General features: G+C 45.7%; 10 protein-coding genes across 10 annotated transcripts; 5 read left to right on the top strand and 5 right to left on the bottom strand.

Annotated features, from left to right (window-relative positions):
• Positions 1–99: 99 nt before the first annotated feature.
• Positions 100–1,550, top strand: N7447_006613 (uncharacterized protein; the record flags this gene model as incomplete). The annotated part of the gene is made up of 4 exons (XM_057230875.1): positions 100–377; positions 439–761; positions 810–1,150; positions 1,206–1,550. 4 exons carry the CDS (start codon positions 100–102, stop codon positions 1,548–1,550), a joined length of 1,287 nt encoding a protein of 428 aa, XP_057085965.1.
• A 1,447-nt stretch (positions 1,551–2,997) lies between these two features.
• Positions 2,998–3,882, top strand: N7447_006612 (uncharacterized protein; the record flags this gene model as incomplete). Its single annotated transcript, XM_057230874.1, has 1 exon — positions 2,998–3,882. One exon carries the CDS (start codon positions 2,998–3,000, stop codon positions 3,880–3,882), a length of 885 nt encoding a protein of 294 aa, XP_057085964.1.
• A 35-nt stretch (positions 3,883–3,917) lies between these two features.
• N7447_006611 (SRPBCC family protein) lies at positions 3,918–4,403 on the bottom strand (the record flags this gene model as incomplete). Its single annotated transcript, XM_057230873.1, has 1 exon — positions 3,918–4,403. One exon carries the CDS (start codon positions 4,401–4,403, stop codon positions 3,918–3,920), a length of 486 nt encoding a protein of 161 aa, XP_057085963.1.
• A 1,832-nt stretch (positions 4,404–6,235) lies between these two features.
• On the top strand, positions 6,236–7,219 carry N7447_006610 (inositol oxygenase; the record flags this gene model as incomplete). Its single annotated transcript, XM_057230872.1, has 1 exon — positions 6,236–7,219. The coding sequence occupies one exon, from the start codon at positions 6,236–6,238 to the stop codon at positions 7,217–7,219; it is 984 nt and encodes a 327-aa protein (XP_057085962.1).
• A 1,457-nt stretch (positions 7,220–8,676) lies between these two features.
• On the bottom strand, positions 8,677–9,598 carry N7447_006609 (sucrase/ferredoxin-like domain-containing protein; the record flags this gene model as incomplete). Its single annotated transcript, XM_057230871.1, has 2 exons — positions 8,677–9,252; positions 9,311–9,598. The coding sequence occupies 2 exons, from the start codon at positions 9,596–9,598 to the stop codon at positions 8,677–8,679; spliced, it is 864 nt and encodes a 287-aa protein (XP_057085961.1).
• A 1,289-nt stretch (positions 9,599–10,887) lies between these two features.
• Positions 10,888–11,377, top strand: N7447_006608 (uncharacterized protein; the record flags this gene model as incomplete). The annotated part of the gene is made up of 2 exons (XM_057230870.1): positions 10,888–10,982; positions 11,059–11,377. The coding sequence occupies 2 exons, from the start codon at positions 10,888–10,890 to the stop codon at positions 11,375–11,377; spliced, it is 414 nt and encodes a 137-aa protein (XP_057085960.1).
• A 1,312-nt stretch (positions 11,378–12,689) lies between these two features.
• On the top strand, positions 12,690–15,046 carry N7447_006607 (Major facilitator superfamily domain general substrate transporter; the record flags this gene model as incomplete). The annotated part of the gene is made up of 14 exons (XM_057230869.1): positions 12,690–12,858; positions 12,904–12,986; positions 13,038–13,108; positions 13,399–13,437; positions 13,495–13,506; positions 13,555–13,643; positions 13,702–13,730; positions 13,778–13,840; positions 13,894–13,999; positions 14,052–14,179; positions 14,231–14,290; positions 14,346–14,692; positions 14,764–14,859; positions 15,031–15,046. 14 exons carry the CDS (start codon positions 12,690–12,692, stop codon positions 15,044–15,046), a joined length of 1,308 nt encoding a protein of 435 aa, XP_057085959.1.
• Positions 15,047–18,190: 3,144 nt separating this feature from the next.
• Positions 18,191–18,634, bottom strand: N7447_006606 (uncharacterized protein; the record flags this gene model as incomplete). The annotated part of the gene is made up of 1 exon (XM_057230868.1): positions 18,191–18,634. One exon carries the CDS (start codon positions 18,632–18,634, stop codon positions 18,191–18,193), a length of 444 nt encoding a protein of 147 aa, XP_057085958.1.
• A 1,641-nt stretch (positions 18,635–20,275) lies between these two features.
• Positions 20,276–21,208, bottom strand: N7447_006605 (uncharacterized protein; the record flags this gene model as incomplete). The annotated part of the gene is made up of 1 exon (XM_057230867.1): positions 20,276–21,208. One exon carries the CDS (start codon positions 21,206–21,208, stop codon positions 20,276–20,278), a length of 933 nt encoding a protein of 310 aa, XP_057085957.1.
• Positions 21,209–21,690: 482 nt separating this feature from the next.
• On the bottom strand, positions 21,691–22,132 carry N7447_006604 (uncharacterized protein; the record flags this gene model as incomplete). The annotated part of the gene is made up of 2 exons (XM_057230866.1): positions 21,691–21,831; positions 21,890–22,132. The coding sequence occupies 2 exons, from the start codon at positions 22,130–22,132 to the stop codon at positions 21,691–21,693; spliced, it is 384 nt and encodes a 127-aa protein (XP_057085956.1).
• Positions 22,133–22,168: the final 36 nt, after the last annotated feature.

Here is a 22,168-nt window from a genome sequence, read left to right as displayed (position 1 = left end):
TTACCACGTCATCATTTTCCCGCGTAGGACTTCACATAATCTGGACTGATTAACTACAATGCCCAACACAATGCACACGGAAAACTGCGACATTATCTAATGGCTATCCCATGCATAATATTAAGCCGTATTATCTCCTTAAGGAGCATCTCACCGCTTTATATTGCCTCCAGGACAATGTCTACCCAGCCAAACAGGAGTCAGATGGACCGGCACCTCTATATTTCTACCATTGATGCTGAGCCACTTCATCGCTATCGGAAAGGCGGTTACCACCCAGTCACTTTGGGGGAATGCTTGAAAGCTGGAAGGTATAAGGTGTTACATAAACTAGGGTGGGGAGGCTACTCGACAGTTTGGGCGGCGAGAGATCAAAGGTTATACAAGCTGGTGTGACTCGCGGTAGTTCTAGCTAACCGAAAAGCTGCTTATTTACAGGGACCAGACGTATGTTGCTGTCAAAATTTCTGTTGCAGAAACTGAATATAATGGAGACACGCGAGAGCTCCAAACCTTGAAAGTACTTGCATCTCACCACCCTCGTCCGAAACATACGGTGCACATGCTCGATGACTTCGATCTAGAGGGCCCAAATGGATCTCATAAATGCCTAGTTTATGAGCTTCTAGGTCCTAACGTTCCAGACATAATTGATGCAAACTTTCCAAATGGGAGACTTCCTGGCAATCTCGCTAAAACCATTGTAAAACAATGTTTGATCGGACTCGATAGTTTACACCAACGAAAGATTGGGCATGGAGGTAAATCACTTTCTTAGAAATACTTTGGACAGTGCTCACCTGGTATAGATCTGCATACCCGTAATTTAGCCTTCGCTATGCCTTACATAGACGATTTAACAGAAGAAAGGTTTATTGAGATGCTAGGAAAACCAGAAGTTGGCTATGTCCAAAAACGCGATGGAAAATGCGTGGAATCCGGCGTGCCCGAATATGTTGTGAGACCTGCCTCATACGGGAATCACTCTTGGAATCTGGCTCAGGATGTCAAAATAATCGACTTTGGAGAGTCATTCTTACACACTGCTCCCCCCGAAACACTACATACACCTTTATCTCTTCGGGCACCGGAAGTTATATTTCAAGATCACATTGATTACCGTGTTGATTTGTGGAGCATGGGCTGTATGGTGGGTGAAGTCATACTCGGGTAATACGTAAAAACCCAAGCTAATAGGTTAGCAGCTCTTTGAACTGTTCGTGGGCCAGCCACCTTTCGACACATTCTTAATAACGCCCACAATCCTTGTTGGCCAAATGCGAGAGATGGTAACTGACGAACTACCTGAAAGATGGCAAGATAAATGGAAAGCGATGATGAAGACAGGGGACACCATGGCCACAGAAAGCACCGGGCCCAATTTGCAGGAATGGCTGGAAGAAGTGTACTTTGATGGCCCGCTGAGTCCCGATCTCACACGAGAGGACATAGTGAGGCTGGGACAAATCGTTAGAAGATTATTGCATTTTGAGCCGTCTGTAAGAGCGTCAGCGAGACAAGTTCTTAATGACCCTTGGTTTAATGAGTGACCCCATGATAGATAGTCATTACACCATGAAGGCGCGTGTGCAAGTTATCTTCATTTAACTGTACTGTACCTAGTAATTTTCTGAGACTTCGATTTTTAAGCCTACGTACCGAAAATGACCTCTAGCACTCTCTTCTTTACACCGACTACATCAATACACCATCTAAGAAAGGCATTGAAGCCTTGATCGGGGTCTACCTCGTAATAACTCCAGTTACATTTAATAAAGGCTTTAAGCTAAGCAAAAAACTCTTTAATCAAATTTAAATCCGGCGAGTAGGGTGGCAGATAGACCAATTTTACCCCTGCACCCACACCCATCTGCGCCATGCGCTCTGCATGATGAAACGAGGCGTTATTCATAACCAGAACGGATTTAGGTTCGGGCCATCTTCCGCAGTGCCGAAGAAGCTGCGCTATGAAGTCCCCGAACACGGTGGCATCTGTGGACCCGCGGAAGACACGCGAGAAAACGATTCCTTCCTAGGCATACGTAGGCAGTATCTGATATCGCTGGTCGCGGTGAAAATGTGATACTTACATAGGGGACACGCCAAGTGGTAACCAGCCTATGCGCTTGAACCCAACCCTTTTATCACATCCGGATTCATCTACGTAAACTAGCTGATACGACTGAAAATCCGATAAATAATGCAGATACCATTCTCGTAAATCGGCATTTCGCTCCCTCGCTTGCTGCCGAGTGCTCTTAATTTTGAAAATGATATTAAACGCCGAACATGACAGGGATTAGAATTGGTGATCTGATTCGACAATCTTTATACTTTATGTGGTGACGAGCGGATCGCGCAGGTGTGTGTGTGTGTGTGTGTGTGAGCAAGGCGCTGGCTTCTACCTGAATAAAACAACAACCCTAGAGTTTTAATGAGTCATAATGCAACATGTTCTTGTTTCACGATGTAAGCTGTAAATATAGGCATTGGCTGCCCCACAGTGTGACAGTAATCATTTTCTCTTTCGAGTCCCCACGAGGCTGAAAGCTAACTGGTGACGTGTTCTGGCGAGTCATATTAGGCTACAGACTATATTTGACACAATTTATAATTATACATAGCTAGCAAAGTTTGAACGGTTTCATTATCTGCGTATTCTTAAGTTTGCACATAAATGGCGAAATCTTCAGGGCCCGACGTGGAACTCAAACTCCGTCGGTATACACGACGCCGAGAATTACCTGCACCAAAAAGCGTCCGACGGGCAAGATCAAAGGCAAAACATGTGCAAGAGACACCTCTCATACAGTCTGGGGAACACGAAGCATCCCCCCTTTTCAAAAGGTATGTACTCTTACCCCCTATCAGACCATCTATATCTAACATTAGAGCCCTAGATTCTTCTCCCTTCCACAAGAGATAAGAAATAACATTTACCGCAAACTGTTTGTGCAGCCATGCAAATTTGATCTATACCACTCAACCCCATGCAAAATGCCTTTGGTCCGCATAAGACCAGGTCCAGATCCACATTCGTGGAATAGAGAAGGCCCTCAATGTGCAAGCTGCCATAGCTATGTCTGGAAGCAGCCGCAAGTCCCGATATTCCAATCACCAGCCCGAAGCCAGTGGGCGCAGCCGCAGAGAAACGCCTATCTCTGTGACAATTGCTACTGGGACCTGAACGGAAGCAGGGAGAGGACTCCATGCATGAGGTCTCTACCATGCCTATGTGGAAGGCGTGATAACCTAGCCATTCTGCTCGCCAGCAATCGACTTTGGAAAGATGCTGCACCGATATTCTGGACGGAGAACTGGTTCGCCTTCGAGCATCCCTGTCTCCTCACGGGGTTCTTGACTGCTATGCGTCCACAAGTGAGATCGTGGCTGAGACGGATATCGTTTATGCCTATTCATGCTTACCAAAATGTGGAACACCGTAGTACATTTCCGCAGTGGCGGGACCCAATTTGGAATGGATGGGATGATATTAAGAGCTGCTGGAATTTACTGAGACTGTGCGAGGGACTGACAGAGCTGGAGCTTGATGTGCTGTCTCTGACGCGCAAGGAATGGGCTCATGCCATCCGACTAATTCGTGTCAAGAAACGGGTTGTCTTTTTCCGTCATGGGGAGCTAGATGACGGTGAATATGGGACTGGATATCCAACGAAATTTATATGGAGGTCGCATGCTCGAAGGAACCGATTCGACTCACCCACGACTGCTTTGCTTACTTCTAGCATGACTGGTGCCAGGGCCATTAAAAGGAAAACTCTGTTAACCCATTATTCTGAGAATACACTACATCAAATATGTGGCGATTATGGGATCGACGTCACCGAGAAGATGATCGAGGGCCGAATATGGAATACATGATGGCGTCAAGCACGGCGATTTTCCGCCACTTATCTTTAAAGCTTCTTCTCCTCAACCAATTGCCTCAACACCTTGATTGTCCCCTCAACTGCCATCTGGCTCATCTTCTTCTCCTTCTCGAACAGCGCCGCCAGCTCCACCTCCGAGACACCGGGGTGTCTCCATTCAAAGATATACGTCATGTAGAGCTCCCCACCAGCTCCTTGACTAATCACGTTGCTGATTTTGCTGCCACTGGGCTGCTCAAAGTCTACCCGGGTAGGCTTGAAAGCTGTAACGGTCTCTTGAACTGTTTGTTGGGTTTCGCGGAAAAGGATTTCGCGAACGGTGACCTGGTTGCCGGTTGATGGGTCGACGGAGTCACTGACGACGTTGGTGGATTGGATCGCTGCTGGAACGAATGTCTCTGCGGAGCGGATCTTGAGGAGGAGGCCATTCCAGATTTGATCGAGGGTGATAACGGGTGTTGCGCCTGGTGGGTTGATCGGGGCAGTGAAGGCGGTGTTGTTGGTTGAGGACATTTTGAGGACCGTGAAAGAAAATGGGCTAATTTAGGTCAATGCTTTGAGGAATTCTAGAGGTTTGTCCGAATTTGAGGCTCTTTTATATTCAATCTAGGGTCGAAAGCAATGACGAAACCGATACGCCGATAAGGTGAATAAGCTCGGTGTTACGGAGGGCCGAGCCCCGGATTTCAAATAGTCTCTCTGCCTTATAAACCAGGTTTTAATACATGTCGGAATAGTAACACCGGCATACCGGAGGATTTATTAATCCTAAATATGCAGTAATATTTCTTTTTGCTTAGGTGAATGGGCTGAATAAAGAGTGCGGCAAGAGGTTATCTAGATATAAAAAAAAATAAAAACATACAACAGTGAGGATTCGCTGGTGGTCACCCACCCAACTACTAACTCACCGGCGTGTGGCTTAAGTACGGCTGAGCGGACGGGAAGCCCTGTTTTCCACACCCTATGGTCGTATGTACCCGAAGCACCAAAACACTGGATAGTATTATAGAGTATAGTCTTTTGTTGCCCTACAGAAGAATCACCATCGACTACTCCACTCAGCCTTCTCCAACACGTCATATAATTGGTCCCACTAAGCCCATATAATGGAGATAGTATAAATTGCCAGAATAGTGGGTACTGAAATACAGAGAGTTGAATATCATTGATTGGACCCATACATTTCACCATACGGATTACTCCAACATCTTACCCAATCGGAACAAGCAAAGTCTTTGCGCCTATCAGTGTGTTTGTATGACGTACCAAGATGTTGGGCAATTTGACATTTCGATCATCCTACCCCGGGATTGTCGTTTTGTCTCATATAGTAAAACATCTAATCAACGATTTCACAGTCATGACGAATGTGGAAGCTGTTGGTAACTTGACCGGGCAGACACCAGGGTAGGAGATTCTCATTCTTAGGAAGGTCTTTGTAGTAGTCATAGAATCGAAGGTGTGCATCAACAGCTAGAAGCGCCCAACATTGGCCATGCTCGGTGCTGGGGAGACTCAAGTTCCGCCATGAGCTGCTCTAACAATTCTTCTAGCGCCATGCGGGGGAGTCATTATCTGGGCACCGAGAGACGAGAAATGAATGCTCAAGCAAACCAGTCGCTGATAAGTCCGAAATTGTCAGTGCCAGTGAGTTGACTACATTATATAGGTTCGGAAAATGGAGGCCGAGATATAAGGTTGTTTTAGTGTGGAGCGCATTTCCAAGCTTCTATAGCTCTCGCCTATCATCAGCCATGAATTGAAAACACATTGAACAGCAACATAACGGAAGTCTCTGAATTCCACAATGCTCCAGAGAAACACCAGACTCTTAGACACCTCCGAGACCACCATTATCGGGGATGGACCCCGCCTACCTATGGGATCGTAAGCTTATTTGCATTTCTAAGATGTAGGTCTCCAAATGAGAAATCCAAAAACATTGGAGGCCAAAATGTTTAGATGTTCCAAAATATTTTGTTTCATAGACTGTGTATGATAACCTTTTTACTGGTGATCTGGATGTGTTTGGTCTTTCGGCGGCAAAACGGGACTTAGCTTCCATGTGCGGTATATGCTCAAATTGGATTCTGGCAACGTCATCTCAGGCAATCCAGCTAACCCAACGAAAAGAACCAGCATTCAATTGGGAATGACCTTTTCACCACGGAAACTGAAATCCGGGAAATATCGAATACATTGCTGAGCCCAGGCTATAAATTTCTCACCATGGACCCTTCGATAAAGCAAAAAGGCCAACCTTGGAAATAATTCAATTTCCATCCGATTATCTATCTTACCACAACAAAACTACAAAGCTAGAAGAGCACTAGTCCGCAAATATGGCCACCGCAGTCCAGTCCGCCCCAATCAGCCTCGAGACAATGTCCGACAACATCGATGCTGTGAATATCCACAAAACAGACCTTCAGAGAGAAAAGAATCTTTACGAAACATCTGAATTCGACAAAACCAAAGACAAAGCCGGATTCCGTCAGTTTGACGATGCTTGTGACCAAGTCAAGAACTTCTACGCCCAGCAACATACCCGTCAGACGGTAGCATACAACTTGAAAGCTCGCAACGATTTCAAAAACAAGACCCGTGCACACATGACTGTTTGGGAGGCGATGGAAAAGCTGAACACGTTCATCGACGAGTGTGACCCCGACACCTCCGAGTCCCAGATGACCCATCTCTTGCAGTCCGCCGAAGCAATCCGCAAAGAAGGAAAGCCTCGCTGGATGCAGCTAGTCGGACTTATCCACGATCTTGGAAAACTCCTCTTTTTCTTTGGGGCCAAGGGCCAGTGGGACGTTGTTGGTGATACCTTCGCAGTTGGCTGTGCTTTTGATGACAGGATTATCTTCGGTAACAAGTCCTTCAAGAACAACGAGGACTACAACAGCGAGATCTACAGCACTAAGTTCGGAATTTATTCTCCTGGCTGCGGATTGGAGAACGTTATGCTCTGCTGGGGCCATGATGAATACCTCTACCATATCGTCAAAGATCAGTCTACCATTCCCGAGGAGGGCCTGGCAATGATTCGGTACCATTCGTTCTACCCGTGGCACCGAGAGGGCGCATATCATGAGTTGATGAATGAACATGATCATAAGATGCTGGAAGCTGTGAGGGCCTTCAACCCTTACGACTTGTACAGCAAGAGCGATGAGCTCCCTGATCCCGAGAAGCTGAAGGTAAACTTGGCCCTTAGGCATTTAGACTATACTGCGGCATATGCTAACTTATGTGGTACTGAACAGCCTTACTACATGGAGCTCATTGATGAGTACTTCCCCACGAAGGTTATCAGATGGTAGTTGGATCTTGGTGTTGGCCTGTTTCCAAGTCGCCCAGAGGGTTTGTTAGAGAATCCATTTCGATGAAGTTTAGTTTTATTTACAATGCTGCTATGCCTATTGTTTCAAATAGTATTCAATTCACTTGAGTTATGGTGGTTGGTATGATGCTTGACTTCATTGGTAGAAATGATACTAGGTTAATAAGAAACAAGCTGGCCTCGTAAGGGGGAGATAAATCCAGAAATGACGTTAGACAAAAGACATAGCACTGCAATCTCCTTAACTTTACAGGTCTCACTGAGGCTGTAACGCAACTGGCCAGGAGAAGTCTAGCTCTTCAATACGGTCTCGACTCTTTTATACTGGTGCTTACCAATGTTGAACCGGGGACACATACTCACGCACTACCTTCTCGATATCATCATCCCGCTTGTCTTCCACAAGGTCCCGGCTGACATTTCGGCTCACCAAACAGTAATGGACTCGTTGATCCAAAAGCAAACCAGTGGCTTTTCAGCCCCAGTGCCGCGCCAGGTCGATCAAATCTCTTCGTGCTCGCCACGAGATGCCTGGGGTCTTTCATTGTGGCCCCCCTTGCTGAGCAACCGAGTGTTCACAAACTCGTCTGAATAGGGTGTACATTTCAGACCCAATCGCTCGACAATATCAAGCCCTGCTCTCTGGAGGGCGGCTAAATGAAGAGGATTCAAAAAGGGATGTTACGGAGACAGATTCATCTGAACCCAATATTGGTCCCTGCCTCTAAGATCATCAGAATATACCCACGAACGTCACATATATCGTGCACTACACTTGGGCTATGAGAATGACCCACCCTGCCGAAGGACGCCGAAGCCTAGCTTCTCTGTGAATACATACTCGATGAGACTCTGCGCCGATACCTTGGGTTGTTCCGCACCAGTTTCGTGCGCGTGGGCTAGATATCTGGATCAAAATAAACGGAAACTGGAATCCGGTGGAATACTATCTCGTGCACTTTATCAAGTCATCCCAGACACTCGGAGTATTGCCCGACTTGGACGGGGTATGCTTTTCTGACCCCTCTTCCTCTTCATTGCCCATCCAATGCCTTTCTAAGTTCTGTCCTGGGCACGATGTCTCAAGGCCCAGTGTGGAAATTCTAACCTCAAATGTTGGAAAGTGTGAGAACAAATACAGCGTATCTTACGACTGCACCATACACAAAGCCAAGGTCCCTTTGTATGCCTAGAAGCCCCATATCTTGTCTGACAGAAAGAAACCCCCATCCCCGTGACCACTATCATCTTATTGGCTTGTTTTCATATCCAGGACAGTTCTAATATGTAGACATATGTGGAGATAATATAGTCAACGGATTATATGCATCATTTTGCTAGAAATTTATCTAGGGGCCCTTGCAATAATTGTTGTAGTGTGTATATATTGGATAAAGACTGTAACCCAATTCACTAAGCCGGATCTTCGTTTAGCCATCACCAGCTTGTTAATCCTTTCATTCTATCAAATCCCCCTCGAAGCTGGGAATCCGGATGAACAACCTTCCCCTCTAGGATTGTGTAATTCACAATTCCTTCACAATGTTCCGGCTTGACCCTAGCCAACCAGATCATTTGCTGCTCTTTCTTCCGATAAACCAGCACATTTGCAGAGAACTTATGTCCCCCAACATGGGAGACAAAATAAATTCCCACGCCTCCAGGTCGCTCATCATCCATATCTCGGTAAAGATCACGTCCGCGCAGATGTCGCTCCATCTCCTTTTTGATCAACGGTGCTGTAATTCCACAGCGCGCATCTCGCCGTTTGTGCGAGCACAGCAGGACCACGTAGTCATGTGGACATGGCCGGGAACTTAACTGTGGACTGCTAATGGATTGGGTTGGATTACCCGGTGGCATGTCAATGAAAGTCTCGACCACGTGCTGGGCATCTGAGTAAGAAACGCTATCCACAAAGATAAATGACGGTAGCAGGAGGACTGTTGTCTTGGGAGTGCCAGGTACCTCTCCACCTGGTGGAGTGAGATTCGACGCAGAGATCATGAGACGCTTTTTGTACACAATTAGCATATTCCCAAGATTTTGCTGCCGGACCAAATAAACAAACACCATGCTTGGACTTTGCGTCCGATTTGAATGCCTCCATTAGACTCCCCTCCTCTTGTTCGACCTTCTGGATCCAATCCGTTTTCCCCGTTGCAACGAGTACGTGCGCGTGGAACTCTTTGATGAATCCGTACATTGGGAGAGTCGTGTCGATCTTCGTATTTCTAGGGTATTTCACAGTGCATTCGTTGCAGTCGGTGCGGCAGTCGTCTCCGTCGACTTTCGGGTCGACTTCAGGAAATATGTATCTTGGGCGTCTGCCAGTGATGGCCAGTAGTGAGCGAAACATGGTAAGTGGGGTTAAGCCTTTCTTGATAAAGCATGGAGAGTCGATGGGCCAAGAGGCATAAAATGAGGTGTTGCAAGAATGAAGTTATTATCCTGGGGATATGGCAAGGTGGCAGGCGAAGCAGGGCTAAACTTAAGAGCCGGGGTAAAAAGGGAAGAAAAAGTGGTGAGAAAGAAGAGAGATCCACATATTTACGGAAAGGTTCAATCTCGAGACACCTCAAGACATGAATAGTCTGAGTTTCCAACATATTATGAGATATCTCGGGCAAGTGATGGGGCTCGGGTTAAGCTCCGGGCGGATTTATATCCTTATTGGTAAATATACTGTTTTCTCCGAGGCTATTCCCGAGGAATGAACTGTGCATGCTGGCCAATAATAGACGATTTAGACGTCAATGACAGTGTCTCGGCTTTCTGTTTACATTAGAAAGGATCCGAATTAGCGGAGCTAAAATTGGAATCGGTACTTCGAATTTAAAGACTGTATATATCCCCCAAATTTGCTGACTTGAACTTCTATTACAAAAGCCAATGTGCCAATTGATTCACAACCAAAAACTACCTTAAGGGGCTGAAAAAAGCATTGGCAATACATATATGACCTTTTTCCGCTGTATGAAATATTAGTGAAGCTATCAATTTTAGAACTCAGTATGGAGTCAAGTGCGTGGAACCATGTGAATACGGATCGTGGTTGCTTCAATTTGCGGGTGATCTGCGACTTCAGCATCTCGACAGCCGGAGGGGCAGTGGAAGGGATGCCTAGCTAGGTTACAGTATTTTCATAGGCCATGTCGCACTTGGTACCCACCCAGATCTTCCTAGGTAGGACTACAAGGCTCACGCTCAGCGGAGACCTTGGGTGACCTCTGTTGTGTTGATTCAGCCAATGTCTTGTCCAGCGTGCCATTTTGGATCTCTACGATATTCATTTTTGTTTTACAGCTAAACTTATATTGTACACCTACACATGGACTTTTGGCGTAACACAAACTGTTCAGGGGAGGTTGAAAAAAAAAGGGTATGCAGCCCAAGGCATCGTCATAATCTCGCCAAAAGCCACCACATTAACAGCAAAAGAAATCCCCGAGGACATTGCGCGAGGACCCAATCCGGTAATTATCGGAGTTATCGGACTTGCCCATTTCGATAACCTCACATTGCATACCATAAGAGGTGTAGATATAAATACCAGTCAGCTAGAATATCAAAAGCCAACAAACCAAGAAGCCCTTTCTTAAGAAACTATCTCAACTATCTTTCACCAAAACTATCATCTTTAACATAATGACCGAAATCAAAACCGAATACACTCAGGCACCATCCTACGCCTCTGTTAACCCTGTCGAGGTGGACAACGCTGAGAAACAAGAGCAAGAACTGTGAGTGTTCGAGAAGTTACCCGCACAACTCTATTTATTGTCGGGACTGGGCAACTGCTTACTCAATCCCCATTAGTACAAGCCCCAAGGTGGATTGCGTAACCCATGGACCCAGCCAAGTCCCGCTTCTCGACCGCGAATTGCAGAAGCTACAGGCAAAAGACATTATCCGCACATTGGCAACCGCACTGAATGATATCACCGATGAGAAGAAGTGTACCAAGTGCACGGTGGAGAATATTTCGAACCTACTCACAAGCCACGTCCGGGATCTCAGAGCCGCGAAGCGGAGTGGGATGTGGACCAAAGAAGACAAGAAAGCTCTCAAGATGGAGATTAAAGGCCTCCTCAAACCAGTCAAGAAGGATGTGAAGAGCTTGTGGAAAGCGAATTAATGACCTTGTTCTTTGCTTTGGGATCAAGCTGGCGAGTGCGCAGGTGGATACTAGGTGTCCTATAATGAAATCACATTGCGTTTTTGTTTATAGCTGTTGAACAGAGAGAGAAACAAATAGGATCTTCATACCTGAGAATAAAGTTTCCTACATTTACTATCCATGTGGGGGAAACGGGATTGAGCTTCGGAGAATCCTTTTCTAACCTTGGAAATGATATTATTAACCTTGGAACGTGGGAGCCTTAAATTTTATTATATAAGTTGGGTTTCCCAGGTGACTCTCACTTGGGACTAACCCTGATCTGAGCGCTCTGATTTGCTCACTGAGCTCCCTAGGGAGTACATCACACACCATCTATCGCTGGGTATATCCGCCTCCCACAAAGAGTGCACTTCCAGTCACGAAAGAAGCGCGGCAGCCAGCCAGATATAGCGCAACGTTCGCAATTTACCCGTGTTGAAGCCATTGACTGCATGGGTACCATATTGGAACCTTCTCATTCATAGCCTCAAGAATCTCCGGCTTAGTCGTCAAAGGGAAACTTCAACTAAAAGTGCCTTTCTGTCGAGTGGAAAATCCGGTCTATATTCTGCGCGATTTAGTCTAGATGAATGGTATTGAGCAACACAGAAAACGTGGTTGAATTGATTCATTATGGTAGGCCGGGAAGCGAATACATAGTATGTTCCGGATCCACTCAATCGCTGCAATAGATCTGCAATGCCGAAGGTATTAAATATGTAGTCGATGTAAAGTTGCCTTGAGACTAATGCTAACAATAGTGCCATGTGCTTTACAACTATATATATATATATATTATCTTAGCAGGCTTCTTGAAGATACTAGTAGTTCCTTCTACTATTGTAGTATACCTTTGGTCTCTATTTCCTAAATCCACCATTCTCAAGTATGAGGTCTTGCCTAACGCTCGAACAATTTTCGATTTAAAAATGACCGGCTTTTATTAGTGGCCTTTAGCTGTTAGTTCCCCGCATTCCTGGGGTCAGTTCTCCCCAGATTTTTGACAGCAAAATCTTATTACAAATATGCTAAGAGGTCGATTAATAGCATAGCCCTACTAAAATGGCCGATCTAAGATGCCAAGGCTTAAACGCCTCTCGATCTCCGCCTAATAAATTTAGACACCGGTTGGAAAAGTAAATGACCGGACTCCAATTCAGGTGATCATTAAGGTAGGCAAGCCTTAAGAGTTAAACACGTATATTGTGAAGATGATATCTAGTTTCCCCTATATATCCAATAGCCTGACGATAATCCAAATTTGTCTGCTCTTCAATTTTTAGTCACAATGTCTTTCCCACAGCCTACTCCGATGGCACAGTCAAGGGAGCATATGGACGAAGTGAAAGAGAATATCTCTCTAACCCCCACGGGTGAGGAAAATGGAAGTGATGACAGTATTGATACTGTTGCCCAGGTAATAATGGACCCAGATGAGATTGAATACACGGCAGAGGGTGAGTATTTGCCCCTTAGAAATCTCAACCGGCCTAACAAATTAGAGCATCGAAAGCTCTTGCGAAAGATTGATTGGCGCATCGTTCCTCTCGCTGCTTGGGCTTGCGGTCTACAATTTGTGGACAAGGTATTTATCAGCCTTTCCTACTACCTCATGGATTCTGATCGAATATCATAGTCTGGTCTCGGTGCCGCCGCCACATATGGTCTTCGCGATGACCTCCACCTCGTTGGTCAGGAGTACTCTTGGTGTGTTTCTGTATGGCTACCCAACTTGATCCCTCTCAAAGACAAGACTCCTAATAGGAGTGAGGACAGATATTTTATTTTGGATACCTTACTGGGTCTTTCTTCTCTGGTCGAGGCTTGCAATATTTCCATGCTGGAAGGTTTATGGGAGTGGCCCTATTTATTTGGGGTGGTGCTTTGCTAGGGTGTATTGGTGCCACGAACTTTGCTTCATTGATGGTATTGAGGTTTCTTCTTGGGTATAGCTTGTTCATTCATTCGCAATGAGATCTGTGGCTAATCAATTATAGGCTTTTCGAATCATGCCTTGTTCCTGGACTGTTGCTTGTGTATGTCGTCAATACTCTGGATTGATATGAGCCATGAGCTAATGCCTTGTTCTTCAGCACAACCATGTGGTTAGTGGGTTATCTCACAATATCCCATTCGTGCTAATATGAGAAAAGGTATACACAAGAGGAACAGCCTCTCCGCTTTGGCTTGTGGACAATGACGAACGGTGCTCTTCCGGTGCCCTTCTTAGTTATTTACTATGGTCTGTATACCACCAGATCCCTTTTTCTTTTTGCAATACACTTAACTTTAAACTTCAGGACTCGGACATGTTACAACAGGGCCCATAGTAAGTTCACCAATGTCTCTGTGCTTTGCTATGTCTAACTTTTCCAGACATCTTGGCGGCTAATTTTCCTCACCATTGGGCTACTGAGCAGTTTGACAGGGGTACTTATGGTATGTGCATTTTACAACTTTTGAAGCAAACAGTTCCGGTCTAATTTGTCCAGTTTACTTTCATGCCTGATGCGCCCCAATCTGCAAAATGGCTGAGTGAGCGAGAAAGGGCTATAGCTGTCAAGCGCGTTGCCCAGGCCCAACTTGGGCTTAAAAACAGTAAGCCACCCGGTAGCCCGTTTGGTACTAAGTACTGATCTACTGCTGGTAGCACATTTTAAGTGGGAACAGGTGAAGGAAACATTGAGAGACCCACATGCGTGGTTGTTAATCTTACAGATGTTGTTCTCCCAGACTGCAGGGAGTGTGACAACCAACTTTCTCGGCATTGTGATCAAGGTAATACCTAAACGAATGTCCTACCCACTTCCCCATTGACTAATTGGCCAGGGATTTGGGTACACTGCACTGAAAGCACAATTATATACCGCCCCCAATTACGCTATTCAGGTAGAGAACCCCTTCCTTTATCACCTAGAAGTTGAAAACTAACAAGATACCCAAGGCCATCGTGCAACTGCTTGTTTCTGGTCCCCCGACATTCTTCGTCTTTTTCCGCAACAAGAAGCAGCCACTTGCAGTTTTAGCCAGTATCGTTGGCGTCATCGGTATTATTATTCTATACGTGACTCCCCCCGAGCACCAGTACCAAAACCGTCGACTCGCAGGTTGCATTATAATCTCAGCTTCCGGTGTCAATTATACAGTGATCATGTCTATCATTGGTGCCAATTTTGTAGGATTTACGCGGAAACAGACAGTCACATCGGCCGCCTTCTTCCTCTACTGTGTCGCCAATATTGTGACACCTCAAACCTTCCTGGGCGAGGAAAGCCCTCAATATCATACTGGGTTGGCGTTTGTGCTAGCGTGGGGTTTCCTACTTCGAAGCTACTCATGTATGAAGCTAACATTTCGAATAGATGTCTTTCGATATATATTGCTCTCTCCATGACCACATGGGTTTCCATGCGATTGGAGAATAATCGCCGAGAATCGCGCGCTCGGGAAAACCCCGAGTATGTCAGTAGCGCGGAGGGGCTGACTATATTGTCTGGACTCGGAGACCAGACGGATATTCAAAATAAACACTTCAGGTATTCCGGTTGAGTTTGAGATTATTTTTCATATATATGCAAGTTTTATGGAACCTGATCCTGAGAGATCACTTGAACTGCTGTTACTACTAGCAATGTGATTAAATAGCAAGCTGTACTTGTTACCAGTTGTAAGTCTACTAGCAAGCCAAGTAAAACCGAAAATCTGATAAAGATTTCGCTGAGGACAAATGTATGTCCACCTCCCCCATGCATAGTAAGATGGTAATAGAGTTAGGAGTTGGTTTATTTATAGCTGGTACACCTAAGTAGACTTAAATTAAATGATACTTAGCATCGCCTTTTGACACCTTTCGCTCCCGACTGAACTGACCAGTTTGCTCAGGGGGCATGGTACACATCTCCAGCGTCAACGAATAGATTCTTCTTTATGATTCTCCGAATCACCTCCTGGGTACTTGGTTGAAACACCAAGGCGCTGGTGGTATCTCCACCATATCCTCGGAACTCTTGGGATGTGCGGCAAGTGTTGGTCCTCTGACGACAATGGTCCCATATGTGAACTACGAATTGAATCCCAGGATCCCAGGGTGGATGTATCGATGGGAACTTGGACAAGAAAGTCGCGTTTTCCAGTTGACCTGCTGCAGACAGTGATCTAACTAGAATTTGTGGAGAAGGGGACCAAAGACAGATGATAGCTATTTGACTCAAGACGGATACCTGGACTGGTGGGGCCATGAGATGGTCCTTCTATGGCAACGAGCCGCCTGCTCTGCCAGTGCATAAGGATGGATTATTGCCAGATATTAAGGAGGCGAGAACCTATAACCTTTCCGAGAACCTGTATGTACTCACTGTGTCCTGTCGGTGGAACTACCCAACTGACGTATTTGATGAGCTGACGGTTAATCTGTCTGCGCCCTTACGGCTACTCTACTACACTCTTCAATCTACCAAGCAGCTACCGCGGTGCGCCTCATTGGGTTGTAAATTCCAGCACCAAGGCGAGATACAGTATGCCTTTCTTTTTGAATGAAAATTTGTATCTCAAATTCCATGCCCTTGATGAGTTTGGGAAGGTCCCTGTCATTGGAGAGCATATTTGGCGGGCTGATGGAGACAACTGGTGGTGAGGCGGGAGGGAAATTAGGTTGAGTTGATTCAATATTGTGTAGTAATATACTCCGTACTAGGTGGCTTAAAGGTTTGTGGAGGAAAATATCATTCATTTTATTATACCTTACCATGTTAAGAATCCCAGTTGATTTGCGATAATACATGGAAACTAGATCAATGCTAACCCTAATTCAGTATCACAACTCGCCAAGAATATTGATCTCCTATAGAGGAAAGATTATCACTGCCGGTGTAGTCTGACATGTCCGGCATGGCTTACTTACGCCTTTTCCTACATAAAAAGTGCGTTGTATCAGAAATTTCTATTTGGGCTGCATTCAGTCGGCTTCAAACGATGTAAATCGCTGTCAATCCTCGTTCTTTCTTTTTCTATTACAAATTCAACAACTGAGGGGTTATCGACAGGGGTGGAAATGAAATCCATAAATACAGCTTCAGATTCCTTGAATGAAGAGATCCAACCTATTCACAATTCAACTTCTGGTACAACTTCAATAATATCAATATCTTTGCAAGACCCTATTCATCCCAATACATGCACTATATTTTCGGTACTATCTCAACATACCATTCATAAGTTCGGTTTGAGCCGCAAAAATGCGTTTCCTGCATATCCTACCTCTCCTTGCCGCCGTGGTATATGCTATGCCTTTTGACGAAGGCCCGGTCAGCCCGCGAGCCGCACAGGTATGTATAACCAAGTTGTATTCTAATGTTAGAAATCTTAACACTCACATCTCCAACAGGCTGATTGCGTTGTATGTATATTGTCGACCTTCAATGCTTACGATAAAAGTCGAATGGTTTAAGAGTTCGCTAATGTTTATGGTTTAAATTAGACGGTCTTTTATCCGGATCAATGTCCTGGAGAGTGAGTCTAACCCCATTCACTTCTGATTTACATATAAAGTTATGCTAAAATCAAGTTAGTCATCCCACGGCCTGCAACGGGGCGGGAAGTATCACATTGTGCTGTGTAAGTACAAGCAACGTTTTATAATGGAGGCGGTTGTTTAAAGTGAATGGTTTATGCTAATCAAGAGCAGAATTCCTGTAAGTAGAAAGGTGAACTAAGAGCCTTGTCTACGGATTGCACATTGTATGAATGAGAATGATTTTACAGCAAATGAATGATATTCTATAATTAAAATAAGTGTGATCTGCGTGGCTGTAATTTAAGTGCATCTCGTACCACAAGGTTCGGGTCGACCCCCCTGTCGGGAATTCCTTTTTTTTTGCTTTTTGTTTTCTTACTTATCTCGCAATTTTATTTATAATAATGGCCAGATAAGAATAGGCAAGTGCAAAGGGGCACAACGGCCAGGGAGATGCCAGAGTTTCTATGGTTGGTGCCTGACCGAGAGGGAAACGAAGAGATGGACAATGCAGACTCTCTCTCTCTCCTAGGGCAACGAGATTGAAAACATGGTATGGGGCTAATCTTGGTAATCACAACTGGCATTTGCTACAGGTGGCTTTGGCGTAATTGGGCTAGCTCTATTCATCAACAGAGATGGACTTGTCATTCTCCATTCCTTGTCTTGCTGCTGATTGCTCATCTATCTCTTTTCTTTTTTTTTTTTCTAGCTAGCAGCAGTCAGAATGGCAGATCTTGTTCTTATCCATGTGTAACGGATCTATTTGCATAATACCAAGGTGACAGTAAATTGATTGAGTTTAGGATAAGCATCAAAGAAAACAGTTGCTAGTGGTCGTTGCTAGTAGAAAAATAGCTGATAACCTCTAGGAAATGGTACACAATGAATTATCTACCAGGGAAACAATCTAGATGTATTCGTGGAAGAACGGATGGAGGGTAGAAGAAGGTGTATCTGAGTATCGAGGCCTTGGCCCAATTGGGGCGTGAAACCCAGCAATTATTCAGATCGGACGCTACTTTTGTGCTTGTCAAATCATCTTCATGTCTCAATTCTCCTCTCTTATATAGCACGGCTAAAGTATGAAAAGCAAGCTTGTTCTAGGTGCAACGCGGTTATACTCTTTCCTACAGCCAATCCTAAGTATAGAGTGTATATGATAATAGATAGAATATCTTCAATTGCTCGTCATATATTATCATTAAGGACAGTGGTTGATATGTATAGTGTTCAGCTGTTCAGCTCATACTCCGATGCATCTTTTTCATCTTGATTCAAGGGAGAGCGACAGGGGCGTAGCTCTGGTCAGGCTTGACGACCTTACCGGCAGCAACCTGCTTATCGGTATAGGCAGGCCAGATAATCTGGCGAGACTCGTTGTTGACAACAGAGAGAGTAGTGAAGCCATTCTCAGCACCGAACTGGTCGCTCCAGCCGGAGGTGACGGTGTATCTGCCGCAGGTGACAGGGCCGCCGTTGGCGTGGGAAGCAGGGGTGCCATTCACGACATAGGTGCAGGGAGTAGCGTCACCGGCGCCAGGGTAGATGCCGAAAGTCCAGGTGCAGGAGGTGTCTTCGGCGTTGCAGACACGCTTGGTGTTCTGGAGGGTCCACTGGGGGCCGGCAGCCATCATTGACTTGCTGCTGGTATCAGCTGGAGCAGCGAAAGCTGAGGAGGCGAAGAGGCCGGTAGCGATGAGGAGCTGAGTGAGCTGCATGATGGTGGTTGAGCGGTTGAGGACTTGGTTATTTGGGCTTGAAGGATGTAGATGAAGATGAAGATGACAATACGGGAGGAAGGAAGCTATTTAAGTATTTTGCATTATAGTATAAATATCATAACAATTGAGCTCAGATTGAGTTATTTCGTCAAGCTTGAAATAGAACTACAAGGATGTAACGTCAAGTCAGGTAACAACCGGAATAGGTAAGACTAGGAAGATGTACTCCACACCCATGTCTCAAACTTATGTACGGACTTAAGTGGAAGTGAAACAGCCCCTACCAGCTATGATTCGTGCATTCTTCTCTATTATTTCTACTTTATTTCTCCACATGGCTCCCAAGATGCCTTTAAGACATCTTCAAAACCCGACCAATCAAGCGCTAGTATACCTGTAGGTTCACCTCGCGAATGTGGTCAGACTGCCGATCGCTTGAAGATCCAGTGTCATATTCTTTCATGCAAAGTAATGATATTGTATGGCCTGACTTCGAGAGAACAATTTTGGACCCTGTGACACAATTATGCCACGATTTCCATGCCACGCTCGGGAACCTTGGGAATGATACGGAGAATGATAGATGCGGCCGAGGCCAAATGAAATTCATTACATACGGAACTTCCGTAGTTGCTAGGGCATTTATGAATAGCCCACATACCGCCTCCCCGGGACCACATTCCATATCCGGGGCATCTCTTCTACTGAAAGGCGTCCCATCTTCTGGTTGAGGCCCAAATCGAGTGCAGGTGACCATTTCTATTTATTTTACCAGCAAAGATTGGGATAATGCAGACATTCGAAAATGAACGGATTTGGAGTAATCCGGGGCAGGGTCCACTTTTCTCCCCGCTTTGCCGTGTTTTGCACCCTCTTCTGCTCGGATACCTTTGATGGTCGGCTACATTAATCGCTCATTAATGGACTTTTAGGTTGTGAGGAATCGCTTTTTTTAAAATCAGTTCGCAAGCCTTCTCTAACGTGTTTCTTGAAAGATCGATGTGGAATCTCATGAGAAAAACATCATGTACATGGAGCCGTTTCTTCTTGGCCTGTGGCAAATTTATTCTCTATGATGACATATGATTTACCAAGTTATGCGCGTTGAGGGGGGCACGGTCAGCGATCTTGCAGAACCCTGTATCGGTACTTTCGATCCGAGGAACGACATTCGCATTGATCCGGGGGATGTTCTTGGGGGGTGACATCGGGGGAGGACTGGTGGTCCGTTAAGCGTCCTGCCGGAAAGGTCACCTTGGAAGTGCACAAGACGCTTGTTACCGTGGACACTGCTCGTCATGAATATGGCGTTGTCGGCATCGGTCTCATGATGAACGAGCCTAGAGGAAACTTCCGAGGTAAATTCCCCACTTCCTTCATGGGAGATGGATATATTTAGACATGACCTCATGTTGGGCTTCGCTACCTGGAAGATTGATTTGCCAACATAAACCACGCAAAGGCTGGGAGCTAAGCCGAGCCCGCCAGTTTGCCGCTGACTATAGACCACATGTAGGAACAGCAGTATGTACCCACAGTCTACAGGAAATCCAGTTTAGGACTGAAACCTCTCTTTCTTGGTAATTAATCCCCAAAGTGGGGGCAAAATGGGATTTTGAATGGGCAGTCACTTCTTCTCTACTCAGTAGTATACATGACATCCGTCCGTAGGGTATACTTCACACCTCTAAACACATCATCTCCACAATGGATCAAGTCCCTCTGCTGAAATATGAGAATAGACCCCGTCTTTGGAAAGATCCGAACCGATTCCTTCGAGCTTATCCCAGCCATAAACGAGGTTGCACCACCTAGAAGAGCCTCACTGTTCTCCAATGACTCCGCGGCCGAAGTGCAACTCCCATCACCCACTTGGACTCCCTCAGACCCAATCTCAGCAAGATCAATCTCCCCATCATTTGCAAACAACCAATTCGTCTTCTCCGCCCGCTCAATATGAAGCTTCAACTCCTCCATATCCTGTTCCCCATCTCCATTCAAATACAAATGAATAGTATAAAGTGACTTCTCCCGCCCATCGGGAGTAACAAAACACCCATCCCAATGAGGCCGGAAATAATCACCACCCACATAACGCAGGAATCGAAGACGCTCATTCAGCCGACTGAGACGGAGCACTTCGCCCCGTTTCGCTGGCCCAAGACCCGTAACCAGTGGTTTGCTCTGGATATGGTCGAGTTCGCATTCACGCATAAAAGGCAGGAGTCGGTCCAGGATTCTGCCTGCGAGATCGGGAGAGTCTAAGATAATTCGTCCGCTCTTGCGCGAGTCGACGGACATTACTTGTCTACCCCCGCCGGCGTTAATCATCGCCTGTTCCCATACTGGGGGTGATAGGGTAGAATCTGGCAGGTGAGTTCTTGTTGATTTTTCTGCTAGGCGGAGAAGCTCTTTGCATTCGGATTCAGTCATGAAGTTGTCCACTATAGCAGCAAAGCGACCTTTGTATGAAGGGATCGGTGGGGATGTATGCTCGAAGTCGAGTTTGTGAAGGGTTGCGTTTGTGGCTGGCACCCGGAGGAAGCCTTCTGGGATATGTTGGTCTGCCATTGTTGTGGTTTCAAAAGACGGGAATATTGAAAATGTCTTTTTTTTTTCTTCCTTGGGGGCCGAGCCTTTTATACCCCACTTTTTTGAGGCTCTGCTCAGGGGCTGCTGCCTGTAGCCACCGCCAAGGATTATAATCCAAGAACATGACAGTTAATAAGGAGGCTAGTACCGGATGGATGTTCACACATTCTACATTTCAGCACTAACAGCCTTCTCATTGCTCTACTCAAGATACATGTCCCCGACTGAACATCAAGCTAATGTCTTGAAGACGCACATTGATAGCTTCGGTGTAGTTCTCCTCGTGCAATCTTAGCCTGGCTGGCACATACTTTCAATCAATGTCGGTTGTTTTCTCGAAAAAGTCCACATCAATTGACGAGCAATATATATCGATACCGACAAACCACTTTCTCAAGGATCGATGAAAACACATTGGCATCTCCTCAAAGGTCTCCGCGGCATAGTCCTCCTTGGGCATACTAGCCCTCTCGGTTTTGCTGGCTTTTCAGCCCACGAATCCATTCCTTGTTCTCTCGGAGAATCATGCGAATTTCCTCCCTGAATTTATTCCCGGTCAACTTCATTGCAGCAGCAACACAAGCATTGTGCTTGTCGATCATCTAAATCTGATTAGTATTATCCGGAAATTCTAAGGTTATTCTTGCAAGTCGATCATACTTCAATGCAGTCATCAAATGCCACCCTGCAGCTGTCGCATATGATTTCGTCACACGCGAAACAGTCGTGCTTTGGAGCCAGGTCTTGGTGAGAGTCGGACTGGCTGGGCTCGCACGCGCTCGAGGCTTGATTTTCTGATTTTCTGGCCGCTATTTGCGCCGCAATGCGGGACGAGCGTCTGAGAAATTGAGCCGCCTTACCAGGTATGCCCAACAATTGAGATCCCTCGCATGTGGTGTCCATGATGAATTCAAAGTCTGAAATTTGTCCTGCTAATTG

Source organism: Penicillium robsamsonii, assembly GCF_028829455.1.
Source record: "Penicillium robsamsonii strain IBT 29466 chromosome Unknown utg000003l_segment0_segment0, whole genome shotgun sequence".
Lineage (NCBI taxonomy): Eukaryota > Fungi > Ascomycota > Eurotiomycetes > Eurotiales > Aspergillaceae > Penicillium > Penicillium robsamsonii.
Note: the sequence above shows the minus strand (reverse complement) of the source record. Positions and strands in the feature narration are given on the sequence as shown.